Source organism: Triturus cristatus, chromosome 5_2 (assembly GCF_964204655.1).
Source record: "Triturus cristatus chromosome 5_2, aTriCri1.1, whole genome shotgun sequence".
Lineage (NCBI taxonomy): Eukaryota > Metazoa > Chordata > Amphibia > Caudata > Salamandridae > Triturus > Triturus cristatus.
The window spans coordinates 299,447,665-299,474,475 of NC_140588.1; the positions used below are offsets into that span (position 1 = coordinate 299,447,665).

General features: G+C 38.6%; 1 protein-coding gene across 1 annotated transcript in view; it reads right to left on the reverse strand.

Annotated features, from left to right (window-relative positions):
- LOC146822898 (uncharacterized) overlaps nucleotides 1-17,409 on the reverse strand; it is a 58,193-nt gene extending 40,784 nt beyond the window's left edge. The window contains exons 1-2 of the mRNA XM_085606328.1: nucleotides 16,598-17,409; nucleotides 8,035-11,314 (exon numbers count right to left, since the gene is read on the reverse strand). Of these exons, the coding sequence (XP_085462454.1) occupies nucleotides 8,035-11,272 (3,238 nt within the window). The 5' untranslated portion in view covers nucleotides 11,273-11,314; nucleotides 16,598-17,409. The remainder of the gene's footprint in view (nucleotides 1-8,034; nucleotides 11,315-16,597) is intronic.
- Nucleotides 17,410-26,811: the final 9,402 nt, after the last annotated feature.

Below are 26,811 nucleotides of genomic sequence, written 5' to 3' on the forward strand. Positions count from 1 at the left end.
TGTAATTCCCGGCGATTATGTTCTCGTCAGGAATTTCGATCGGAAAACCCAACTGGAGCCAAGGTGGAGGCTTCCTAAGTTGGTCCTGCTGACGACCAGAACAGCTGTGAAGATCGAAGGGAGAAAAGGCTGGGTGCATTCCAGCCATATCAAGAAATTTCATGGACTTCCTCCTGACACAAACAGTACTCCCCGTGCGTCTTCCCCCATTGACTCAAAGCTACCCTTGGCTGAGGCCAGTAGCACCGAACTCTATAAGCAGAAACTCAGGTCCAGATCTAAACTGTCGGACGATTTGATTGTTTAAGTCCTCTCCAAGGTGAAGCGGTTGAATCTGTCCCGACATGTATCCCTTAGGTCTGAATGATGTAGAGTCCAGGATCATAATGAAACGACATGCTTATTGTAAATTACTGCGTAGCCACTGTATTGTGACTTTATTAATTTTGTTTTTCTTGAGTTTTTTAATAGTTACTGCAAGCATATTGTTGCATATGTATTATCCTGTTTCTAAACGTGCTTTCAATATAACTGATGAACATTCTTTTAGTGAATTACCCCCACATGAGTTGTCCTATAGACTTGCGCTGCGCAATAACACATTCATTAGTATGTTACATCATTCCCATCAGACTAGTAATGCCACCAATTGTTGGGTGTGTGGCCGACTCCCTCCCTATCAGAATAACAAAGGAGTTCTGCCTTTCTTTCCACATCCGTTCACACACAATGGCTCCTGTGGAGCATGGTTTAGTTTATTAAATTCCATAGACCCAGACACAGCAGTTTATCAACAACATTGGATATGGGGAAATCTGAATCTAGTTTTATTCAAAGTCTGTCACCCTAATAAGGAGGGTCACCCCAGTAGAACAGGAACTGATTTAGAAAATGAAGTGTATAAATTAGGTAATTTTACGCCTAATCTTATGATTTTGAATGTCAAATCCGAAGTTGAACTAATTCTGCCCACTATGTCAGTATTTCCAGTTAAGGGTGAATTATGTGTAAGAAAAGTTGGTTCCATACACATGGGCCATAGCCAATGCGTTACTACAGTAGAATATAGTGATCAAGGTAAATCTTCATTTAGAGCTTCTCGCCATTCTTACTTTATATGTGGTCAGACGGCATATATGCGTCTGCCTCTAGATTGGGATGGTACCTGTTACATAGCATTCCTTCTGCCACCTGTTTTCCTAGCTCCCCCTGATTATTATCGAAATGTTCATTTAGTACACAATAGAGAGCGAAGAGATCTCCCAGTTGTCGATTATACTGAGACGGCATGGGACAAGTATGTAGATTTCAATAAAGGTATCTTTCCCTATATAGGTACAATATCAAATAGTAAGCTGATACGCAGACTCACCAAGACTCTTGAAGCTGTAGTAAACGAGACTATAGCCGCCCTAGGCAATCTGACAGAGGAACAATCAGTGATGAGAATTGTTGTTCTCCAGAATCGTCTTGTCCTTGACGTCATCCTGGCCGATAGGGGCGGAGCTTGCAGGGTCATCGGATCCAGCTGCTGCATATTCATACCAGAAAATTCGCCATCTGTATATAAAGCTATAACACGCCTTCATAAGATTGTAAGCCAGATACACGAAAATCCAGGCACTTGGACGTGGTCCGGGTGGTTTTGGAGTGTGATATCAGCCTGGGGATGGAGAGTTCTATCCTTCCTAGGTATTGGCCTTCTTATGCTCTTCAGTTGTTGTTTATGCCTGCAATGTGGACCAGCGATTTGTGGTCTGTGTGCCACATCATGCATTCCATATCACAGTTCTCGTTCAAAATGCCGGAAGAAGAAGGAAGAAGAAATGATGCTCCATGAGCAAATCGATGGAATGATGAAGATTGATATCTCTTGAAGGGCAAGTAGGGGACAAGGAGGGAATGTGGAAATGTGGATTTTCCTGATCAGTTATGTCCCCTATCTTGGACCCCAACGGTTCTATATGCATGTTACAAGTACATGTATGTTCCCTCCAGTTCCAGTTTCTAAGACGCAAATATATGTGTGTCTACCGTTGACATGTTCTCTGTCAGATCCGCCATCAATGGGCTGGATATTCGATTCCTAAGTATGAAAGGCCACCGACTTTATATGGCTAAGTTACTCCATTTTTACAGTTCAGGCAAGTAGGCCCGATTCTGTCCTCAAAGCCTTTCCCTGCTCTCTGTCTCTGACAGCTTCAGCTTGAGCTCGCATCTGTATCCATGAACTTTGTCCTACTCCCTGTGCAGCTAACGGTGCCTGCCTCGGCCAGTTTTCGCCTGCCTGCCAAGAAGCTGTATTTCACCTTCGAATTATCTATTTTGCTCTTCAGCCGATGCATTCCTGTCTAGTGATTTAGGTAAACATTTCCTTTAGCTCACAAGCAAAGGACTCAGCCTTTCCGTCCTCCTGCAAGTGATTCATAGCCCTGCTGCCATGGAAAGTTTTCTGCCCCTCGCATCTCATATAGACACTTAGGCGTTTGTGCACGCACACAGTCAGTATAGACTAGATTCCGTCCGAGAGTCCTTCCTTGTGGATAACATAGTTCTCTAAACATAGGATGTTAGATATGATTTGGGATTAGGTTGACTTGACCCCCCAGACTTCTCGTCTCCACATGTAGAGCTAAATGTCAAGTCCCCTTCACCCCCTAGTTGCACGTCACTCACACGTCATGCTGCTGCGCGCGCATCTATGCCAAGTATTATCTTATAGATCCACCTATGTCTGATAATCCTAACCAATCATGTTTCTTTTATTCCTTATTACGCCTAGTTTCGATTACATACCTGTTATGTCACTTTTCTTATCAAATGTTACGCCTTCTACATTCGTTTCATTGTAATGTACTTATTATAAAAATGCATGTCTGTCAATAAAGTATTGTACTTCACTTCCTGAACCCTCGTGGTGACGGAACCTGAAGGCCGCGACTCGAGTCGGCCATTTTGAATGGAATAAAGCCCATTTAGAAAACCTCTTATACCACGGATTCTGCCTCTTGTTATTTTGAGCTATTTTACTTTATTTTAAGATTCCGTATGAAATTCAGTTCGGTAAGAAGATTTTATTTACCACAGATCCCTTGGGAGAAGGAGCTGGTTTGTCTTTGGGATACGATGGCAGAACAGCAGAGCTCTTCTGAGAGTGAGGCTAGCACCAGCAGCACTGTCTTGAGGCAGAGAGCGAGGAAAGTAAAGCCTTCTTACGTTTGGGAGTATTTTACTTTTCCAGAAGGCCAGCAAAAGGTGAATGCACCCTTAGTTACTTGCAAGCTGTGTAAGCGTGTACTTTCTAGAGGTAATCCTAACAAGAAGTATTCCTTTGGGAATCACACCATGAAGAGACACCTCCAGGAAGTACACAGAAGGACACATGGTCATCTTTTTGGAGGTAACTCTTCAGAAAGACGAGCCAGTACATCCACAGCAGCTCAGCCTGGACCATCATCTGCAGGGCAGACTCCTTCTTCTGCAGGTCAGGTGAGCCCTTCATCTGTGGGGGGAGAATCTCCTTTTGCTGGCCCTCTGGAAATTAACCCTCGGTTTGCGAGGGTTGAAGTACGGTGCGCCACTTGTCACGATCTAATTACTTATAGGGAGACCAGTGTTTCCCTGGTGAACAGTAAAATAGATCAGCACACTTGTCGTACCGTCTAATATTCCCAATCTTTCTTTCCTCTGTCCCTGCATGAACACAAAGGTTCTTTTAAGAGCCAACCTTATCTTTCATCTTTTTTTTTCTTTTTTTTTAAAAACTTTTTTTTTTTTTTTTTACCGTACGCGTACGGTAAGCGTACCTTTTTTTTATTTTTTAAAAAAAACACTAAAAATCATTTATCTCATTACAAAGTCCTTGAGAGACTACAATTTTTATTTTTAACTTACCATACTCACTCAAAAAAATATTTATTCATTTGTTTTTTTTAAAAATAGTTTTTAAAATGGTTGTAGTTTCTGAAAATTTTCTATATCGATCTGAAAATAAAGAAAAAAGTATTAATATTTTTTATCCATTTTATAATACAATACACATATTTACATTTTTTTAAAAAAAATATTTTTGCCTTATTTTTGCTGTTTTCAGAATATATTGCATTTCACTATTAATTGTGAAAGCAATTGCATTCATCATTTTACAGCGGGCAAAAAAAATTAACAATCACAAAGATTGTATTAAAAAAGCCCAGAATGTCTTCTCACTTAAACTTATCATTACAGAAATGCATATTATTCTAAAAAAATATCATCTAAAAACAATACTTTTTTCTTTAAAATACCGTCTGATATGTTTGTTTCAGAAGTATAATCACAATATTATATCTCAAATAACTCCAAAATACATCTGATTTTATTTCCTTTAGGCCAAATAGTATTTTTTTTTTTTTCCTGGAATAAATTTCCAAGGGAAAACCATTAAAATTCTAAAGTTTAATCTGTCCAGATCTCACCAATTCTCTGTAACATTTTGGTTCACGAAAATTTTTTGAATAATTTATTTAGTCCACAATAGAATTGCTTACTTTTCCACATGGCCAAATAGTAATTTTTTAAATCATTTTTGAAAAAATTTCCAATGGCAGTCCAATAGCATTCCATAAATTAAAATGTGCAGAAGTTACCGATTATCTCTAAATTATTGGTTTTTGAAAATTGCATTAAAATTTAAAAAAGTCCACATTACAATTGGTTATCTTTCCTTTAGGCCAAATGATAATTTTAAAAATCTTTTTTCTACAAAATTGCAATGGTAATCCAGTAAAATGGTAAAATTATTTTGTCCAGATCTTGCCAAATCTCTCTAAAATTTAGGTTTCAGGAAGATTAGATAGGAATTTGCTAAATCAAAAGGCAAACGTTGTTTGAAAATCAATTTGGAATCATTACACAGTGTCCAGCCTTTTTCACATTTTAGATAAACTGTGTAATGTCCAGAAGTAACAGTAGGTCCATCATGGAAAATTATTGCAACAGTTACAAAAGTTTTTCCTGAAATTGATAATTGCTGTCCTGTAAACTTCTTTATTAAAGTATCCAATTTTGATCCATCAGCTCTACATCGTTGCATCATTAAAATTACATACTGTCCGTATTCCCTTAAAATTAATGTTGAAAACATGTCAGAATTACACTCACCACATTTCATGCTATGATTAGCATCTTTAACTAATTTTGCAAAAGTGACTGTTTTACTCTCTGGCAATGTCAAATAAATAAACCTTTCATTATCAACAATAGAGCCACATATATTATAACAATTATCACAACTATGTTCCCATTTATAAGAGAGACCAAAAAAAATGTCAATGGGAACTCCTTCTTCTTCCACTACCTGAAGAAAATACATCAAAAATTCGTGTGCATCTTGCTGTTCATTTTGAGAAAACTGTGTTCGTCCTGAACATACATCTAAAAGTTTTCTAATTTCAGTAGCACTTTCTATTTGAGTTTTATCTTTACTCAGCTTTTGAAAAAGGAGACTGAGCTCTGAACAGAATCTTTTTCCCTGATTTACTATTATCTGCTCTTGCAAACTTTCCAGATAAAATGCAACATTCAGCACTACATTAGCGTAGCAGTTGACACCAGAGCTATTTTCAAAATGACATCCTACAACCTGTTCTTCATTTTCCTTATTCTTTTTGCTTGCAATTACATCACTCCTCTTTTTTTTCCTCTTCTCTACATCTTCATTACAGATATTCTCATTTCTCCTTTTACGAGAAACTACACGTTTCTCCAACACAGGATACTGACCTAAATGAGGAGCATAGCTTCTTCTTAATCTATTATACTCCTTTACACAGTTTGTATCAGCACTAACTTTTGAGTCATCAAAGTCTATCATGAATAAACCTGATAATGTTTTGACTCGTGACAAAGCTACATATGCCATACCTTCTTTGAACACAGTTGAACCAATGTTCACAAATGCACAATCTACAGTCAATCCTTGAGACTTGTGGATAGTTACAGCATATGCTAGTGAAAACGGAAACTGCTTCCTACGTACATATAAGTCTTTCACAAGCATGAAACGAACTGAACAACGACAAATGTCTTTAACTTCCTCTATCTGATCAAATTTTATCTGTAAACATTCAATTCCTTCTTTTTTCTGATAATTAATAAAACCCACAACTCTTCCCATCGCTCCATTCACTAAGCCTTTCTCAACATCCAAATTTCTCCTTAAAAACACTCTACAGTTCATGCAAACATAAAGATTTTTTTCTAATCCTGCTGTTTTGGAGATGTTCTTCTCTAGTGAGTCCAATTTATTTTTCAGTTTGCCTGTTACTGTGACTGTAATTCTTCCATCCTCAATTTTGTCCACTGCTTCCAATTTCCTGATGTCTTCCTTTTCCAATTTCAAAAGCTCCTCATTAAATATTGAGCATTCACGTAGAGTTGGCATTAAGCAGATGACACTTTTGTTTTCTGCAATATTCTTGTATATTTTCTCTGCAACTATTTCTTCCTTTGGAAATAAATTATGTAGCAGCCGACTCTGTAATGCTTTTTTCCCAACATCTGTGAGTAGTCCAATCCTGATATCTTTCAGAATACTTCCATATTCTTCATCGTTTGCTTGCCTCATATTAGTTGTAAGTTCCTTGTACTCAAAGAAGGACCAAATATTTGTATTTCCAATGCTTCCCAATGACTTCTTCGTGTCTTCATGTGTCACAGTATTAAACACTGGTTGTCCTTTAACTGGAGTAAGTTGCAAAAGATCCCCAAAAACTATGACGTGTTTTCCACCAAATAACACGTCATAGTCTGTCTTCAAAATTTGCTGCATTCTTAAATGCACAAAGGCAAGCATTAAGTTTGATACCATGCTCACCTCATCAATAATGAGAACTTGCATCTTCTTCAATACTCGTGAAACTTCCAAGGATGCTTCTCCAGTTAGCTTGTTGAATTGTATTTTGTTCTCATGCTCCACTGGTAACATTAGCAAACGATGTAAGGTGATTCCTTTTATGTTATATGCTGCTAACCCAGTTGGAGCAGTAACCACACAAGACAAAGTAGAATCCGTTTTTTGCTTTAGGTAGCTTCTGATGACTTTTATTAGGAAACTTTTTCCAGTGCCAGCTTGTCCGCTTACATACATCCTGATTGGATGAAATGATGTGCATGAGCACTCTTTTTTGATATGTAGAAATCCGTGATCAATTTTGTTTCTGATCTCTTCATAAATTTGTTGCTGCTCTTGATTCAGTTGTCTTTCCAAATTTTCTAAGTCTATAAATTCTTCTTGAGCTTGATTCATAGCCGTTTCCACTTCATTCATGGCTATTGATGCTTCATTTTCAACGATTGGTTGTCCTAGGGGATCTTGACTGTGTGTTCCTGAACTTTGGCTGTCCTGAGAACTGTCTCTAGCTATTTCTGCTGCAATTGTAGTTTCCTGTTCAATTTCTTCATTTAACATTTGCAGATAAGTTGAGAATGTACTGCATTGTATGCTGTCTTTGCAAGCATTAAAAGAATCTTCATAGCTCTGGAATTCTCCCAGTAGTTCATCCTCTGTACGCCATGGTTTAAACAACTGTAAAAGAGCCAAGTAGTAAAATTCTTTCTTGTCGGTAGTGTCGCAACTCAGCTTCCGGTGATTTATCAAACTTCCTTTGGTTTGCTTCACCAAACATCCTTCTTCACCAACAACTTTATATTTTCCACTGTTGATGTCTTCTGCAGCTTTCCGTGAATAAATGTAGTTCTGCAGCACTTCATAGAGACACATGTTCTCCAGATGATGACTTCTCTTGGGATAATATGTGTCCAACATGTTTGTTTTCAATATGTCTGTACTTTCTGGGTCATTCTCGGCCAAATATTCAATTTCTCCAACAGATTTCAGTACCCGATTTCTCATTGCTGCAAGGCCTAAACTTGCCCAAATTATTCTTCTTGACTTCGAGTAGAGACTTGCAGAAGATAACCTATCTGAACATTCGTAGGATCCAATTTCTCGATGCGATAACATCTTCAAACTAAAACTGTACAGCTTCTTACTGACAGTCTTCTCGTGAGAAATCTCTTCCCACATTTCCTTCAATTCTGTTTTTTCTGATTTCGTAATGTAAGACGTTACATATCGAGCAACAGCAATGGAATTGTCAGCAACATACTGTATATCCATGTTAGCGTTCCACATGGATAAAATGACTGGGTTGTAGTCATTTATATTTTTTGATTCTTCTTTTCTTTTAAGGTTGTAGGTATTCTTAGGTGATTTTCTTGTGATAGTATGTCTCACAGCTGACATAAAACTGTTGACTCTTCCATTTGTAAGAACAGGTCTAGGAAATCCAAATCGACATTTAGTGTAGTATTTTTCTTTGCTCTTGTATTTCCGTCGACAGTATTTTCCACACCGATGACTTTGGAAACGTAGAACTTGCTCCTTTAACTTGTTCTCTTCTGTGTTTTTAGGTATAGCACATGTTGCATATTCTTCAATGTAAGATAACACTGCTTCATCAGTATCTGTTCCAAACTTTGGGGCATCCTTGATCCACAGCAGCATATGAATATGAGGAGCACCTCTTGCCTGGTACTCTTTTCTCCAAAAGAAATCCACTACTTCTCCAAGGGGTGGATTTTTTTTATTGCAGATGAAGGACATCATAGCCTCAAATCTATGATTGAAATATCTGCAAACATTAACCGGATCCAATGAGCACAGTTCTCCTGCTGTCTTGTATTCGATGTTTTCAATGTTTGAATTGGCCTCTCGTAGAAAATCCAGTAAATCATCCCAAGCGTACTCGGCGCAGCTTAGGGTAAGGAACCATGTTGGTGTTCCTAAGTTGCGTAACATGCATTTTAGTTCACCATGGCGTCGGTACCAATATTCATTTGTCCCACGCTGACAAGCCATCAGATTGATCAGTTGTGTTTCCAAATGATCATCTCGGTGCTGCACTTTCTCCATAAAATCCTTAGCAGACACATTTTGTAAATGTACTCCACTTTTTAAAATGTGATTTACTGCATAAGACAGTGCAGACAAGTCGCTTTCAAATAAAAGATGGAACAAATAAGGGATACTTTGTCGAAATCTGGGATCTTCAGCATATAGTCTTGTAGTCCGATACTCAGAAGCTGGAATCTGTTCCGGACGTTCATCGTATCGTCCTCCTTTTCCTTTAGGAAACAGCTGGGGAAAACATCGAGCTTCCAAGCTCTCCTCCCATACACTCACAGGATTTCCTTTTGCTTTCTTCATCTGAAAGAGATCAATATTGTCTCCCATAACTTCTTTCGAATGGAGAGGATGTATGCTAAAATGTTCATAAATTTCTTCTTCCTTTGACTTGTCCACTTTTTCAATTTGTCCAGTTGGTGTTTCTGTGTCTCCTTGTAAATCTTCTTCTTCTTCTTCTTCTTCTATATAAATTGATTCATACCATTTGTTATTTTTTTTCAAATACAAATTTGCTCTTTGTACTTTCCGCACATCTACCAGCTCCTGCCAAATCTTCTTATTCTTTGTAGGGACACCATTAACCAGAATAATTAATGGTTCAGTTTCCAAAGTATCTGCATCAATAGTTTCCATATTTTTTTTCAAATCCAAGGGCAAATACACCACTCTACCTTTTAAACCTCTCAGTAAATCTGAAGGAGGTAATTTACCAGTTTTGGGCTCCATACGTACTATGGTCTGGAACGGATGAACACATTGAATGAGTATAGACTCATATGTATTTAATTCAGAAAGTTCAGCAGGAATAGCATCCAATTCTAAATTATTATGTACAGCTCTGGTCGGCATTCTATTTTCCTCTAACTTGTTGTAGCAGTATTTGCAAATACGCTGATCTTCACCCAATTCAAAACAATTTTCAAGAAATATATATGTGGCAAAATCCATCCACTTATAATTATCTTCATTTTCACTCTTTCTGTAGAGATCAACATTCCTAGTTTGTTTTCTATAATGAGTTCTGCGGCAACAAATACAAGTAACATTTGGTCTTTCATTAGAGACTATTGCAAATTTTGTTATGTGATCATTAAATGTGTTACTTACAGAGGGTTCTACATTCTCTTCCACTTCTGCCTCATTTATTGTGTCCTTCTCTGCACTGTTTTGTTCAGGACCAAAGTAACAAAACTGAATTTCATCAACAACCTTCTCTACATCTGATACCGTTCCTCGGAACAGAGCCCTATTCAATTCATTTAACTTTATTGCTGGACTTTTGGCAAAATACAACCGTCTCACAAACTTTCTCATTTCAGTATGATGAACAGCCAGCATCCTAAAATGATGGAAAACACTATTGCACACTTTTCTAGATAGACAAGCAAGAGAATGACCCTGCAAACCAGTATTCTCTCTCACTCTGCATGGATCCAGACTTTGAAGCACCTTAATCTTTTGTTTTACACTTTTTTTACTATATTCTCTTAGAAACTCTCGAAATCTGTCAATAGATTCCTGACGCACAGTGCAAATACTACTACAATTCCAAGTGTACACTGGGGCTTTAGGACGTCTCCCCATTGCCTCATCTGCCATCACTTGTACCTCATCTCTTGGAACCATTATCTCCTTCTCCATTATGCAACCATTTTTTACTTCGTATGAACGACCTCTGGTGTCAACTGCATGCAGCAAACTATTGCTTTGAAAATAGCTTTCTTCATTAAAAAAAGGTTCACTACTTGAACTATGCATCCACTTTCCTAAAAACACTTTACAAAAGTTTGTTCTGTTCACTACTCTTTTGCTTTTGCTTTGTGATTTCAGTACATTAACCATTTTATCTAATGTACGCATCCTATTCAAAATTAATATGAATAGTTTCCTTTTTAATTCTAATGCTTTTGCTGCAATGGCTTCAATTTCTTTTTTTCTCTTATAATATTTAGCCTTCTGCTTATATTTCTTTATATCCTTTATCAAATTGGACATAACTCTTCTCTGAAACATTTTTCTACGTATCTCTTTAAATGCTGTTTTTCTGTTTATGTTAAACTTTTCAATTGCAGAAGGTATATTTGCATTAACTAAATCCTCAATTTTTTGCTGTTCTGTAGGTTTTGTTACATTTTTCCGAGAACAGACATTTTGTACATTTTTGTTTGTTTTCAATATTTTGTTTAGGAATTGTCTTTTTTGCTTACCAGAAGATTTTTTCTTTTTCCCAACATCAGCATCTTCTACTAACTTTGGTCCTCCAGTTGTCCTCAAATATAGTTTTTTTTTTAGCGTTTTTTGAACTCGAGATTTTGTAGGCATCTTAAATTTTGTTCACTGTTCTTCAGCAATACCTGAAAAAAACTAAAAAAAAAATCCTTTATTGTATTTAAATATATTACTACATTTCTTTTCACAATAGTCACAAAACGAAATTTCTTTGCCATTTTCAATGCACACAAACTGCTCTTTTTTTAAAATTTATTTAAATGCACATGTCCAAGCTTTTTTTTTTTTTCAGATCACCACCGTGTGTATTCTCTGTGACTGCCTACACTCCAGCAGGGGCCACCAGCCTTAGTGATGCTGAATATATTTGCATTACAGACTTAAACCTGAAAACCCCACTCGCTTCTAATTACTGTGCATGACTATACATGGCAAGCACATGGGTGTGTGCTAAGCCTCTGCTTCTTCCCCCAAAAATTCGCTCCTCTTTTCCATCTACTGCAACTGTGAAATCACCAGAGCAAGACGCAATACATTTCTGCCTATAATTCTTCTATGCACACAGAGTCATGTTTTCACATTAGTGCCAAAACGAAATTTCTTTGCCAATTTGAAAGCACACTTACTGCTCTTTTTTTTTCGGGCCAAGTGAAAATCTCTTTTTACACTTTGAAATCACTTTTACAGACTGACACATTCTGAAACCTTTTTTTTTAAATTTATTTAAATGCACATGTCCAAGCTGTTTTTTTTTCAGACCACCACCGTGTGTATTCTCTGTGACTGCCTACACTCCAGCAGGGGCAACCAGCCTTAGTGATGCTGAATGTATTTGCATTACAGACTTAAACCTGAAAACCCCACTCGCTTCTAATTACTGTGCATGACTATACATGGCAAGCACATGGGTGTGTGCTAAGCCTCTGCTTCTTCCCCCAAAAATTCGCTCCTCTTTTCCATCTACTGCAACTGTGAAATCACCAGAGCAAGACGCAATAAATTTCTGCCTATAATTCTTCTATGCACACAGAGTCATGTGTTCACATTAGTGCCAAAACGAAATTTCTTTGCCAATTTGAAAGCACACTTACTGCTCTTTTTTTTTCGGGCCAAGTGAAAATCTCTTTTTACACTTTGAAATCACTTTTACAGACTAACACATTCTGAAACCTTTTTTTTAAATTTATTTAAATGCACATGTCCAAGCTGTTTTTTTTTCAGACCACCACCGTGTGTATTCTCTGTGACTGCCTACACTCCAGCAGGGGCAACCAGCCTTAGTGATGCTGAATGTATTTGCATTACAGACTTAAACCTGAAAACCCCACTCGCTTCTAATTACTGTGCATGACTATACATGGCAAGCACATGGGTGTGTGCTAAGCCTCTGCTTCTTCCCCCAAAAATTCGCTCCTCTTTTCCATCTACTGCAACTGTGAAATCACCAGAGCAAGACGCAATACATTTCTGCCTATAATTCTTCTATGCACACAGAGTCATGTTTTCACATAAGTGCCAAAACGAAATTTCTTTGCCAATTTGAAAGCACACTTACTGCTCTTTTTTTTTTGGGCCAAGTGAAAATCTCTTTTTACACTTTGAAATCACTTTTACAGACTAACACATTCTGAAACCTTTTTTTTAAATTTATTTAAATGCACATGTCCAAGCTGTTTTTTTTTCAGACCACCACCGTGTGTATTCTCTGTGACTGCCTACACTCCAGCAGGGGCAACCAGCCTTAGTGATGCTGAATGTATTTGCATTACAGACTTAAACCTGAAAACCCCACTCGCTTCTAATTACTGTGCATGACTATACATGGCAAGCACATGGGTGTGTGCTAAGCCTCTGCTTCTTCCCCCAAAAATTCGCTCCTCTTTTCCATCTACTGCAACTGTGAAATCACCAGAGCAAGACGCAATACATTTCTGCCTATAATTCTTCTATGGACACAGAGTCATGTTTTCACATTAGTGCCAAAACGAAATTTCTTTGCCAAATTGAAAGCACACTTACTGCTCTTTTTTTTTCGGGCCAAGTAAAAATCTCTTTTTACACTTTGAAATCACTTTTACAGACTGACACATTCTGAAACCTTTTTTTTAAATTTATTTAAATGCACATGTCCAAGCTGTTTTTTTTTCAGACCACCACCGTGTGTATTCTCTGTGACTGCCTACACTCCAGCAGGAGCAACCAGCCTTAGTGATGCTGAATGTATTTGCATTACAGACTTAAACCTGAAAACCCCACTCGCTTCTAATTACTGTGCATGACTATACATGGCAAGCACATGGGTGTGTGCTAAGCCTCTGCTTCTTCCCCCAAAAATTCGCTCCTCTTTTCCATCTACTGCAACTGTGAAATCACCAGAGCAAGACGCAATACATTTCTGCCTATAATTCTTCTATGCACACAGAGTCATGTGTTCACATTAGTGCCAAAACGAAATTTCTTTGCCAATTTGAAAGCACACTTACTGCTCTTTTTTTTTCGGGCCAAGTGAAAATCTCTTTTTACACTTTGAAATCACTTTTACAGACTAACACATTCTGAAACCTTTTTTTTAAATTTATTTAAATGCACATGTCCAAGCTGTTTTTTTTTCAGACCACCACCGTGTGTATTCTCTGTGACTGCCTACACTCCAGCAGGGGCAACCAGCCTTAGTGATGCTGAATGTATTTGCATTACAGACTTAAACCTGAAAACCCCACTCGCTTCTAATTACTGTGCATGACTATACATGGCAAGCACATGGGTGTGTGCTAAGCCTCTGCTTCTTCCCCCAAAAATTCGCTCCTCTTTTCCATCTACTGCAACTGTGAAATCACCAGAGCAAGACGCAATACATTTCTGCCTATAATTCTTCTATGCACACAGAGTCATGTTTTCACATAAGTGCCAAAACGAAATTTCTTTGCCAATTTGAAAGCACACTTACTGCTCTTTTTTTTTTGGGCCAAGTGAAAATCTCTTTTTACACTTTGAAATCACTTTTACAGACTAACACATTCTGAAACCTTTTTTTTAAATTTATTTAAATGCACATGTCCAAGCTGTTTTTTTTTCAGACCACCACCGTGTGTATTCTCTGTGACTGCCTACACTCCAGCAGGGGCAACCAGCCTTAGTGATGCTGAATGTATTTGCATTACAGACTTAAACCTGAAAACCCCACTCGCTTCTAATTACTGTGCATGACTATACATGGCAAGCACATGGGTGTGTGCTAAGCCTCTGCTTCTTCCCCCAAAAATTCGCTCCTCTTTTCCATCTACTGCAACTGTGAAATCACCAGAGCAAGACGCAATACATTTCTGCCTATAATTCTTCTATGGACACAGAGTCATGTTTTCACATTAGTGCCAAAACGAAATTTCTTTGCCAAATTGAAAGCACACTTACTGCTCTTTTTTTTTCGGGCCAAGTAAAAATCTCTTTTTACACTTTGAAATCACTTTTACAGACTGACACATTCTGAAACCTTTTTTTTAAATTTATTTAAATGCACATGTCCAAGCTGTTTTTTTTTCAGACCACCACCGTGTGTATTCTCTGTGACTGCCTACACTCCAGCAGGAGCAACCAGCCTTAGTGATGCTGAATGTATTTGCATTACAGACTTAAACCTGAAAACCCCACTCGCTTCTAATTACTGTGCATGACTATACATGGCAAGCACATGGGTGTGTGCTAAGCCTCTGCTTCTTCCCCCAAAAATTCGCTCCTCTTTTCCATCTACTGCAACTGTGAAATCACCAGAGCAAGACGCAATAAATTTCTGCCTATAATTCTTCTATGCACACAGAGTCATGTTTTCACTTTATTGCCAAAACGAAATTTCTTTGCCAATTTGAAAGCACACTTACTGCTCTTTTTTTTTCGGGCCAAGTGAAAATCTCTTTTTACACTTTGAAATCACTTTTACAGACTGACACATTCTGAAACCTTTTTTTTAAATTTATTTAAATGCACATGTCCAAGCTGTTTTTTTTTCAGACCACCACCGTGTGTATTCTCTGTGACTGCCTACACTCCAGCAGGGGCAACCAGCCTTAGTGATGCTGAATGTATTTGCATTACAGACTTAAACCTGAAAACCCCACTCGCTTCTAATTACTGTGCATGACTATACATGGCAAGCACATGGGTGTGTGCTAAGCCTCTGCTTCTTCCCCCAAAAATTCGCTCCTCTTTTCCATCTACTGCAACTGTGAAATCACCAGAGCAAGACGCAATACATTTCTGCCTATAATTCTTCTATGCACACAGAGTCATGTTTTCACATAAGTGCCAAAACGAAATTTCTTTGCCAATTTGAAAGCACACTTACTGCTCTTTTTTTTTCGGGCCAAGTGAAAATCTCTTTTTACACTTTGAAATCACTTTTACAGACTGACACATTCTGAAACCTTTTTTTTAAATTTATTTAAATGCACATGTCCAAGCTGTTTTTTTTTCAGACCACCACCGTGTGTATTCTCTGTGACTGCCTACACTCCAGCAGGGGCAACCAGCCTTAGTGATGCTGAATGTATTTGCATTACAGACTTAAACCTGAAAACCCCACTCGCTTCTAATTACTGTGCATGACTATACATGGCAAGCACATGGGTGTGTGCTAAGCCTCTGCTTCTTCCCCCAAAAATTCGCTCCTCTTTTCCATCTACTGCAACTGTGAAATCACCAGAGCAAGACGCAATACATTTCTGCCTATAATTCTTCTATGCACACAGAGTCATGTTTTCACATAAGTGCCAAAACGAAATTTCTTTGCCAATTTGAAAGCACACTTACTGCTCTTTTTTTTTTCGGGCCAAGTGAAAATCTCTTTTTACACTTTGAAATCACTTTTACAGACTGACACATTCTGAAACCTTTTTTTTAAATTTATTTAAATGCACATGTCCAAGCTGTTTTTTTTTCAGACCACCACCGTGTGTATTCTCTGTGACTGCCTACACTCCAGCAGGGGCAACCAGCCTTAGTGATGCTGAATGTATTTGCATTACAGACTTAAACCTGAAAACCCCACTCGCTTCTAATTACTGTGCATGACTATACATGGCAAGCACATGGGTGTGTGCTAAGCCTCTGCTTCTTCCCCCAAAAATTCGCTCCTCTTTTCCATCTACTGCAACTGTGAAATCACCAGAGCAAGACGCAATACATTTCTGCCTATAATTCTTCTATGCACACAGAGTCATGTTTTCACATAAGTGCCAAAACGAAATTTCTTTGCCAATTTGAAAGCACACTTACTGCTCTTTTTTTTTCGGGCCAAGTGAAAATCTCTTTTACAGACTGACACATTATGAATCCACCATGTGTAACTACAACAAAAACAATTCCCATTTCTATTATTCATTTCTTAAGTTACCACATACATCCCCTCTCAAACTGTAAACTCACCTTTAAATTTAGTTAGTTGTGAAAGAAATGTGTCACTCAAACAGCAGATTATCAGAGCCAGGATCTCTGTTCTGTACACCTCTCTCCTCTCAGCAGAACCAGATAATGGCAAACTTTCCCTCTATTTTTCCACACATATACATGTAAGTTTCAAATCTCAGTGCTTCCCCCTTTTTTTCAAATGTAATGACACATTTCTATTGGTTGAAAACCAACCCTTTTCCAAAAGTACCCTGCCCCCAACTTGACTTCTGCCTAGTACCCTTCCCCCAACTTGACTTCTGCCTGCTACCATAGCAACAGCTCATGGAACACTGCTGTGTGCAGTTAGGTCAGAAGTTCGACACACAATGTTTCAATTCCACAGAGCAAGAGTGCTTGACTTTTCAAACCTAACTGCAAATCCATAGTACTGTTCTTTGGTTACACATTTTTTTGTACCAATACAAAACATGCTTCTATTAATTTTCACATACAGCCTATTTTTTATTCTAGAATGGTATGAAACAGCCAATCAGTTCTTTTTGTTTTGTAAAAAATATGTATGCCTCCATTTCCAAACTGTCTTTATTTTCATATTGCCATTCTACTGAAAGACACCTCCTGAGTGCATCCAGTTCTCCTTTGAAGATGTTCACAGTGTGGATTGTAGGGCACAGCTATGTCTTCTGGAGTGAAAAGTTTGCAGAGAAAACAGATATGGTGAGAGACCTTGCTTTGCCAAATGTAGACATTAAATGGATTGGTCAGAGAGGGTTAAAGTGGCACCAATTGATGCCATTGGTGAAATCCTTCATGCAAATCCAACACCCTGACCTCATAATAGTGCACTGTGGTGGCAATGACCTAGGCACTTTGACTGGGGTAGGTCTGGAAATGCTTATGAAGGACACCTTTGCACAACTGTTTACACTTTTCCCTAAAACTGCCTTTGTGTTTTCCAACATATGCCAAAGGCAAAAATGGAACTGGTCCAATCATTTCTGTCCACAGATTGACAAAGCAAGAAAGCACGTCAACAAATCTGTTTCTGCTTTCCTCCGTGACTATGGTATGGGTGCCATTTACCACAACAACTTGCGTTACGACATGCAAGACATTTATAGAGGAGATGGTGTGCACTTCAATGATGAAGGGAACAGAGTCTTCCTCTTGAACCTTAGACTCTGCATCGGTACTTACTTGTAAGTACCACTAAAAAAATGACTCCATAAACACAGCAGCTCTTTTTAGAGCTCCCTAATTTCTAAACTCTTAAATCTGATTTTCATTTATTTATTTTTATTTTTTTTACCGTACGCTTACCGTGAGCTTACCGTACGCGTACCCCGTGATTTTTTTTAAAATCAATAAATGTTTTTTTTGTACTTTTCTGTCCTTCTTTGACCCCCTTACAATTGTTAGGGGGTCTGTAACTCTCCTCATTGCCCCCTTTCTTTGTTTTCACTCTTTTTTTTCAGAGTGAAATACACAAAATGGCGGCCGCCGCTTCCTGGTTTCGGCCGATTCGAATGTTTACTAAGATCTAAGAGCCAATCAGAATCGCGCTCGCGCACGCCACCGTACGCTTACCGTAAGCGTACGGTAAGCGTACCGTAAGCGGGCTCAGATATATATATTGATTTAAAGGCTATTTTCTCAGAATCTACTGAACAGATTTACACCAAACCTACAAAAGGCACTTCCTTGACCTAGGGACTACCTCTCTGCCAAATTTTGAGTAATTCTGTTCAGCCGTTCGGGCTGTAGGTCGTTCTAAAGGTCCTATGGAAAAATGCATGGGAAAAACGCGTTTTGGGACCCCCCTTTTATCTCAGCCCCCGCTTGACGGATCCCCCCGAGACTTTCAGGGTAGGAGCGGAGCGTAGCGCCCCACCTATTTTGAGAAATTCGCGAGGATTCGTCGACCGGCGCCAAAGTTATTCAAAATAGAATGTTGAGGTTTTCCTATGGAAACGTGGTCCTAACTATAACTACCTACTGGCGACCGCCAGTAGGTAATATATATATATATATATATATATATATATATATATATATATATATATATATATATATATATATATATATATATATATATATATATATATATATATCCAAGATACCACTTCCACCAGCCTTGAAACTCCTTCAACTGCTTGCGAAGTAAGTACACGAGCCAAATTCAAGTGCAAATTTCATTTATTTGCCCAGAGCGACGGCCATAACGTTTCGGCTCCTCAGAGCCTTGCTCACATGACAACGTTTTACTCGTGATTTCACAAATTTAAAGTGCCAGTGCTGATTACAATCGACGTCACATGGTGGAGTCACAAGGGTGGATCATCATAGACACAGAAGAAAATTTGTAGAACAGGACTGACAAAAGAGCCATAATACTGTACAGTATAGCTACATGTTGTATAAAACAATCTGAAAAACATGTAATAAAGACATATTACTTAATAGCGGCATGAATGCCCATACGTCCTGTAAATAATGTATTCCTAAATGCCAACTCATTAATGATACAAAAAATGAGACAGCCTGTTGCTTATAATCCACATTGTTGTTGGTATCAATGTCAGTAGAAACAGCCTGTTCACTATGTCTAAACAAAATATAATAGTTGGATCTCACCTGGGACCAATGTAACGGAAAAACTATATAGTGCAATTTATAAAATGTGTAAGTGCCTGTGCTAAATAAGTATTAAAAGATGTATAAATCATGAAAGTTCATATTGATAAATGGTCATAATCACAAGAGAATCAGTAAAAGTCAAAAAGTGACATAAAAGACACCGTTGTTACCATCACATAAACGGATATGTGAAAAATTCAAAAGTTACAGTTAGGTAGGGTATGCTGGTATATCATCAATAAAATAAAATGATAGTAGTGTATAAGGTTCATCAACATAAGGAATTAGAATGACAACCCTCAAGGATTTGTTCACATGAATGGAAGCTATATACAGATGTGCAAAAATGCTAAATTTACATGTAAAGTGCAATTTGTCAATAATAAATAGTAAAATACTAAATAAATAACCATAAATTTACATAGTTAAATAATTTAAGACAAATGACTAAAATGCTAAAAAATTGCCGAGTACACATCCGATATCAATGCCAATAAAAAGTTACAAGGTAAATTCCAATGAGTGATAAAAAAAGAGAGATTTGTGCAATCTTCACCAAATAGTATCATTATACACTTAAAGATCAAACTCAAAAATATGGAGTATATGGATCAACTTAACCCAAACACGTGTGCAGGTCCTCTGTCATATTCAACCCTGATGGTGCCTTGGTATTAATTCGTAGGATGTAGCGTGTTTCCAATCTACGTAGGTTTGCCTCGCGGTCCCCTCCCCTTCTTCTGGGCTCAATGGAATCAATGACATAGTAATTGAGTCCCTTAGTTTCACTTTTATGGGTTTCTCTAAAGTGTCGAGCGACGGGGTAGGTATTATCTTGGTTGGAAATTGCGCGTAGATGTTGCAATATACGCTTGTGCACCGCTAATTTTGTGCTACCCACATAGCTAAGGTTGCATGGGCAAGTGAGGACATAGATCACATACTCGGTTTTACACGTCAACAGTTTGTTGATCTTGTGTTGTCTGTTGCTGAATGGATCAATATATGATTTAGTATTCATACCATGGGTACACGCCTTGCAAGTCTTGCACTTGTAAAACCCACTATTGAGTTGCAGCCAGGAAGTTTTATCAATGGTTTCTGGATTTGTATTAACCAAGGCTTCCCTCATAGTGGGGGCCCTACTGTAGGTGATAATGACTCGCTGTGGGAGCAGAGGACCAATAATTGGATCACTCCGCACAATGGGCCAATTCCTGTTAATGATTCTGCGTAAATCGGCTTGTTGTTTACTATAGCCCATGATGATTCTAAAGGTATTAGGTGAATTTTTGTCATTAACTGCTTGATTACTTTGTATTGTATTAACACCAGTAATACTAGTAGTGGGTTTCAACAGTTCATCACAGTTAAGTGCATTAGATCTTGTAATGGCACCCTCAATAATACCCTCTGAGTAGCCTCTCTCCCTGAATCTTTGTTTACTCAAAGTCTGTGCTGCTTTGAGATCCGTGTCATTGCTGCATATTCGCTTAAGACGCAGCATCTCCCCATAGGGTATACTTTTAATAAGATGGGGCGGATGAGCACTAGTTGCGTGCAGGGTAGAGTTGCCCGCAGTTGGTTTGCGGTATAACCTAGTCTCAACTTTACCAGCTTGTATGTAGACTTCTGTATCAAGGAAAGTGACACTAGTTTGGCTACATGTTGCAGTAAAATGGAGGTTAAGATTATTTACATTTAAAATCTCAATAAAATCATTGGCTTCATCCAAAGAACCATTCCATACTAGAAATAAATCATCGATGAACCGTAACCAGACAACCACTTTATCATTAAGGTGTTGGGCATGATCTTTCTGAAGGACCATCTCCTCCCAATAGCCCATGTGGAGACAGGCGTAGCTAGGGGAAAAACTAGCCCCCATAGCTACGCCTCTCAGTTGACGGTACAGTAAGCTGTTAAACATAAAATTGTTATTGAGCAGGCAAAATTCAAGCATCTCAATCAGCATTTCATTATGGACCCCAAACTGTGTTGGTTTACGTGAAAGAAAATACTTGATGGCCTGGATACCATCTTTGTGACCAATACTGGTATATAAGGAGGTCACATCAAGTGCAATCATCCAGTACTTATCTCTCCATTTGGTTTTATTGATCTTACGCAAGAAATCCCCTGTATCTTGTACAAATGAATCTAATGATCTTACAAAATCCTGCAAAAAAAAGTCTATATATTGAGATGTTTTTTCATACATGCCATCTCGGGCCGAAATAATGGGTCTGCCCGGGGGTCTATTGGGATCCTTATGTATCTTAGGGATAAAGTACAGGGTGGGGATGACGGGATTGTCTTTCTTCAAAAAATTAAATTCCGCTTCCGAAATGGGTTTATGACTCTTCCAGCTAATCAATTTACCCTGGAACTCATTGTTAGATATCTGGATGGCTGCTGCAGTTGTGCGAGTGTAGCATGTTCTATCGTTAAGTTGATTCAAGGCTTCATGGTCATAATATTCCTTAGTCAACAAGACAATATTGCCACCCTTGTCACTTTGACGGATAATGATCTTTCTGTCACTTTTAAGCTTCGAAATGAGCTGATTGTATTGTTGTGTTTGCTGGTTGTATCGACATCTTTTCAACTGGGTTTCCTTGTGTAGTATCTTTATCTCAGCAACCACATTTTCATTAAATATATCCAATGCATCATGGGACATAATAGGGTTGTATGTGGATTTGGGTCTGAACGGTGTAACAGGCCCCTGTAGGTAGGTATCTTCCTGCCATATCGGATCGCTGTATTGGCCTGTGCCCTTGGTGTCCCACAAGTCCTGTATGGCCTCCTGTAGAGATGTTTCAAGTGCACTATCGATAGTATTGCGTCGATTGCCCTGCAATGCAAAGGATTTTTTGAGCTTGAGCTTACGTACAGCTTTATAAACATCAAGACGCGTAGCCGCATAATCAAAGTTATTCTGTGGCGCGAATGAGAGGCCTAAGGAGAGGATCCTCTTGTCATCATCTGTTAACTCCAACAATGTCAAATTGATAATAGTGTTGGCGTTTTCAGGAACTATTGATTCTTCGCTCAGTGTCCTCTTCCTCTTCTCCTGTTTTGATTTGAGGCACCTCTTCCTCGCCCTCTGCCTCTGCCTGGATTTGAAGTTTGAGCGTTTACGACGTAATTCATTGTTGCCGGCCTTGGGCGTAAGGTTTGCCTCCTCTCCACACATAAAAAATTCATTTCCTCTGCTGGTGTCGGTTTAGGGATCAAGCCTGCTGCCAGATTACCACGTAACTCCGATTCAGAGTCGCTACCACCAATTGAACTGAGTTCCGACTGGGAAGTGTCTTTCTCATAGGTAGTTTTATTAGGGCCCCTGTTGGGAGGAATTGTCTTGGATTTTGGGATTCGCAGAGAGTCATACTTCCTTGCAAAAGTAAAAATTTGCCCCAATTGGTAGTCATTGAGATCTCGTTGAAATTTAAATGTTTTTCTCTCCATGATTTTGGTTTCCTCCTTTTTGAGCCTTACAGTCATATCATTTCTCAGTCTCGTTTTCTCATCGGAATCATCTATTTTATCAACCTCCTCATTTATTGCATCAATCTCTTTAAGCAGCAGGGCCCTATCGATATCGGCATACTAGATCAAAATCAATACCAGTTTACGTGAGGATTCCAGATTCGTTTCCGCCCATTCACGCATTAGTTCAGGGTTCGGGTTCTCGTAGCTAGGGGCCGTCAAGATACGTAACCCACGAGGGATGCGATCCACCTCAATGTAACGTTGGAGAGATTTTGACTCCCACCATTTACTTTGCTCGCTCCGTAGCTTTTTCTCTAAAAATATTCTGAATTTGTCCTTTAACGAACTGTCCTGTGTAACCACATCAGTGGTATGACCATTACGAATATTTCCAGGCAATGGGAGGCCGTCAGAAAACATTGACAATGCTGCAGCCTCCCGTTCGTGAACGCTGTCCGCCGTCATGCTCGAATTAGGGCTCAAATAGTCCGCGTATGGGGGTTGATGTGTTCACTCAAATTTTTGACCGCAACCGCCCAACGCTGCACATATACTCTCAAACCCCCGATACCTCTATGATTTGCTTGGCGGTGTCTCCGGTCCTTCTCCTGTCGTGTCGTGTCGTCCGATCACGGCTGGGGAGAACCACCTCCGTCGCAATCCGCTGCAGCCCGTATCCACAGTTCTGCCGGGAGTAGTATCAAGGGGGGTCAGGCGCCAATTCTTCCTTCCGGGAGTAAGAACATCCGGGTGAGGCCTGGAAACAGTTTCACTTTTCAGCGCCGACCATTTGGTGGAGAGGGCTCCGTGTCAGGATCACGTGAAACCAAACAACGACCAAATATATCCAAGATACCACTTCCACAAGCCTTGAAACTCCTTCAACTGCTTGCGAATTAAGTACACGAGCCAAATTCGAGTGCAAATTTCATTTATTTGCCCAGAGCGACGGCCATAACGTTTCGGCTCCTCAGAGCCTTGCTCACATGACAACGTTTTACTCGTGATTTCACAAATTTAAAGTGCCAGTGCTGATTACAATTGACGTCACATGGTGGAGTCACATGGGTGGATCATCATAGACACAGAAGAAATTTGTAGAACAGGACTGACAAAAGTGCCATAATACTATACAGTATAGCTACATGTTGTGTATATATATATATATATATATATATATATATATATATATATATATATATTCACTGAAAAAACCATAGGTTTCAGGTGCGTTATAGTTAGTTGGACATTTCCCTCATACAAAACCATTGAAATTCCCCCGTTATAGTTAGTTCAGCTAACTATAACTCGCGCGCCCGCAATGCACTGCTGATGACGTCACATATTACATCACTCATGACATGGTCAGTGACATCACTCATGACATCACTGATGACATCTCAAATGACATCACTGATGACATCACTGATGACATCAGCTACTGAATGTGTGTTTCTGAAAATCAAATATGTTTTATATATGTATATCTCATGGTCGATGGAAGAATAAATGGGTATATAAGTGTCTAAATGGATGAATTGTTTTGGGGAAAATTGATTCAATAACTGACTGATTAAGTGTATCTTAGTGAATACATGGGTTAGTAAGTAATCTTTAAATATGTAAATATCTGTATCAGTCTCTCACTTTGTGCATAAGTGGCTGCATGGGTTGTTGAGTAGCTACATGAGTGTCTATCTAGGTTATTAGTTGGTTTTTTGAGTATCAGTATGAGTGTCTTAGTGTCTGTATGGTTCGGTGGGGGGTATTACATAGTGTATAGATGCATGAATGAGTGACTCACTGTTTGTATGTGTTGAAGACAGCATGTGTGCAGCACTGTATGGGTGGATGAGTGTGTGTATGGGTGTGTTAGTGCGTGAATGGCTGTCTCAATAGTGTCTTTATGAGTAACTACATATGTTTTAAACTAGTATCTGTGAGTATTGGTGTATATAAGTGAGTATATGTGAGAGTGAGAGATTTGAAGAGTTCCTGTATAAATTAGTCTGTGTTTCTATAAGTGATTGTTTAAGAGAGTAAGTATGTGTAAGTTTCTGTAGCAGTAAGTGTTTGCATGTGTGACTATGTGTCTGAGTAACTCTATGGACGAGTATCACTGTTTAACAGGATGTATAGGTGTATAAGTACATACGATGAGTGAGTACATGTATGAGTGACTGTATAGGACTGTTGGTTAATGAGTGGATATGTGTGTAGATCTTGCAATTACTGAGTTGGTCTGTTGTAAGTGGTATTGCTATGTCCATTAATTTGAAAATGTTAGTTCCTATGTTTTTTTCAGTGAATTTGTAAGGTTTTTTAAATGCTAATTCCTAACTATAACGTGCCTGAAACCTATGTTTTTTTGAGTGAATTTCAAAGGTTTTGTAAATGACGATTTTTATATGTATTAATTGTTATATTGATTTTTTTTATACTGATTTCCTAATATTTTTTAAACTGTTTATTTTTAGATATTTTATTTTTTAAATTACATTATAATTACATTATACATTACATTACAAAATATACTTTCTCAGAATGAATTACTTTAGTTTAAATACTTTGCAAATAGGCAATAGACTTTTAAGTACAGTAGTTACAGTTGTTGCAATGGGCAACACAATTTCAAACACAATGCACCATTGAGCTCAATGTGAATTGCTAGTTAAATGCAATTAGTTACTTTATGGATTACTTTTCTAACCACAGGACTGGATCCTAGATTCAGTCCTTGGACATCTCCTGTAAACAGTTGAGTAAAAGCGTTTTGGTTACAGTACTGATTTTTAAGGAATATTATTGTATTTTAAAAGTTGACACACATTTTTTCACATAGAATCACCAATGTTATCCTATGGCAGGAAATTCACTTAGCAAGTAAGTAGTGTTATCGTCACTTTTTCTTACTCAGTGGTGGATCTGCATCCAGCACTGGTGCATCTCCTTTAAACAGTTGAAAGAATGCGTTTAAGTCATACAGGCGATTTTTAAGGAATATTTTTAGTTTGTGAAAATAGACACTTAGAAACTTTTCTGCTGAAAACCAGACAATGAATTCCTATGGAAGGAAATACAAGTTACTGGTAAGTACAGTTAGAAATACTTTTCTGGGTCAGTGCTGGGCTAAAAGATGCACCACTGAGGTCTCTCCTGATAAGAGGTGAGTAAATCGGAATTCGTAGCTCTGCTGATTTTATAGGAATATTTTAAAGTTCCAAAACTCCACACTTAGAAGAATTTTCAAGTTAAACCAGTCAATGTTACCCTATGGAAGGACATTCACTTAGCAGGTAAGTTGTGTGATCGTCACTTTTTCTTACTCAGTGGTGGATCCTGGATCCAGCACTGGTGCATCTCCTGTAAACAGTTGAAAGAATGCGTTTAAGTCATACAGGCGATTTTTAAGGAATATTTTTAGTTTGTGAAAATAGACACTTAGAAACTTTTCTGCTGCAAACCAGACAATGGATTCCTATGGAAGGAAATACAAGTTACTGGTAAGTACGGTTAGAATTACTTTTCAGGGTCAGTCCTGGGCTAAAAGATGCAGCACTGGGTTCTCTCTTGATAACAGGTGAGTAAATCGGAATTAGTTCTTCGGATGACTTTAGGTGAATATTTTAAAGTTCCAATACTCCACACTTAGCAGAATTTCCATGTGAAACCAGTCAATGTTAGCCTATGGAAGGAAATTCAAGTTACTGGTAAGTATGGTTAGAATTACTTTTCAGGATCAGTACTGGGCTCAAAGATGCAGCACTGAGGTCTCTCCTGATAACAGGTGAGTAAATCGGAATTCGTAGTACATCCAGTAGGCGCCACAGAGCTGCGTAGCAGAGAGATGTCAAAAGGGGCATGGCCTGCACCACCTCTCTGCAACGCAGCGCAGTGGCGCTTCCTGGAAGCACCTAGTGGGCTACTTGGCCCCCATGGTCCCTCAGGTTTGAAGTGGAATTTTTTCCCCAACTTAAAACGCGCCACAGGGCGTGTTTGCACACATCACGTCAGGCCCCGTCCCCTCCCTTCACCACTGTGTAAACGCGCCCTGTCACCGTTCTAAGTTGAGAGATTAAGTCCCCTTCAATCCTAAG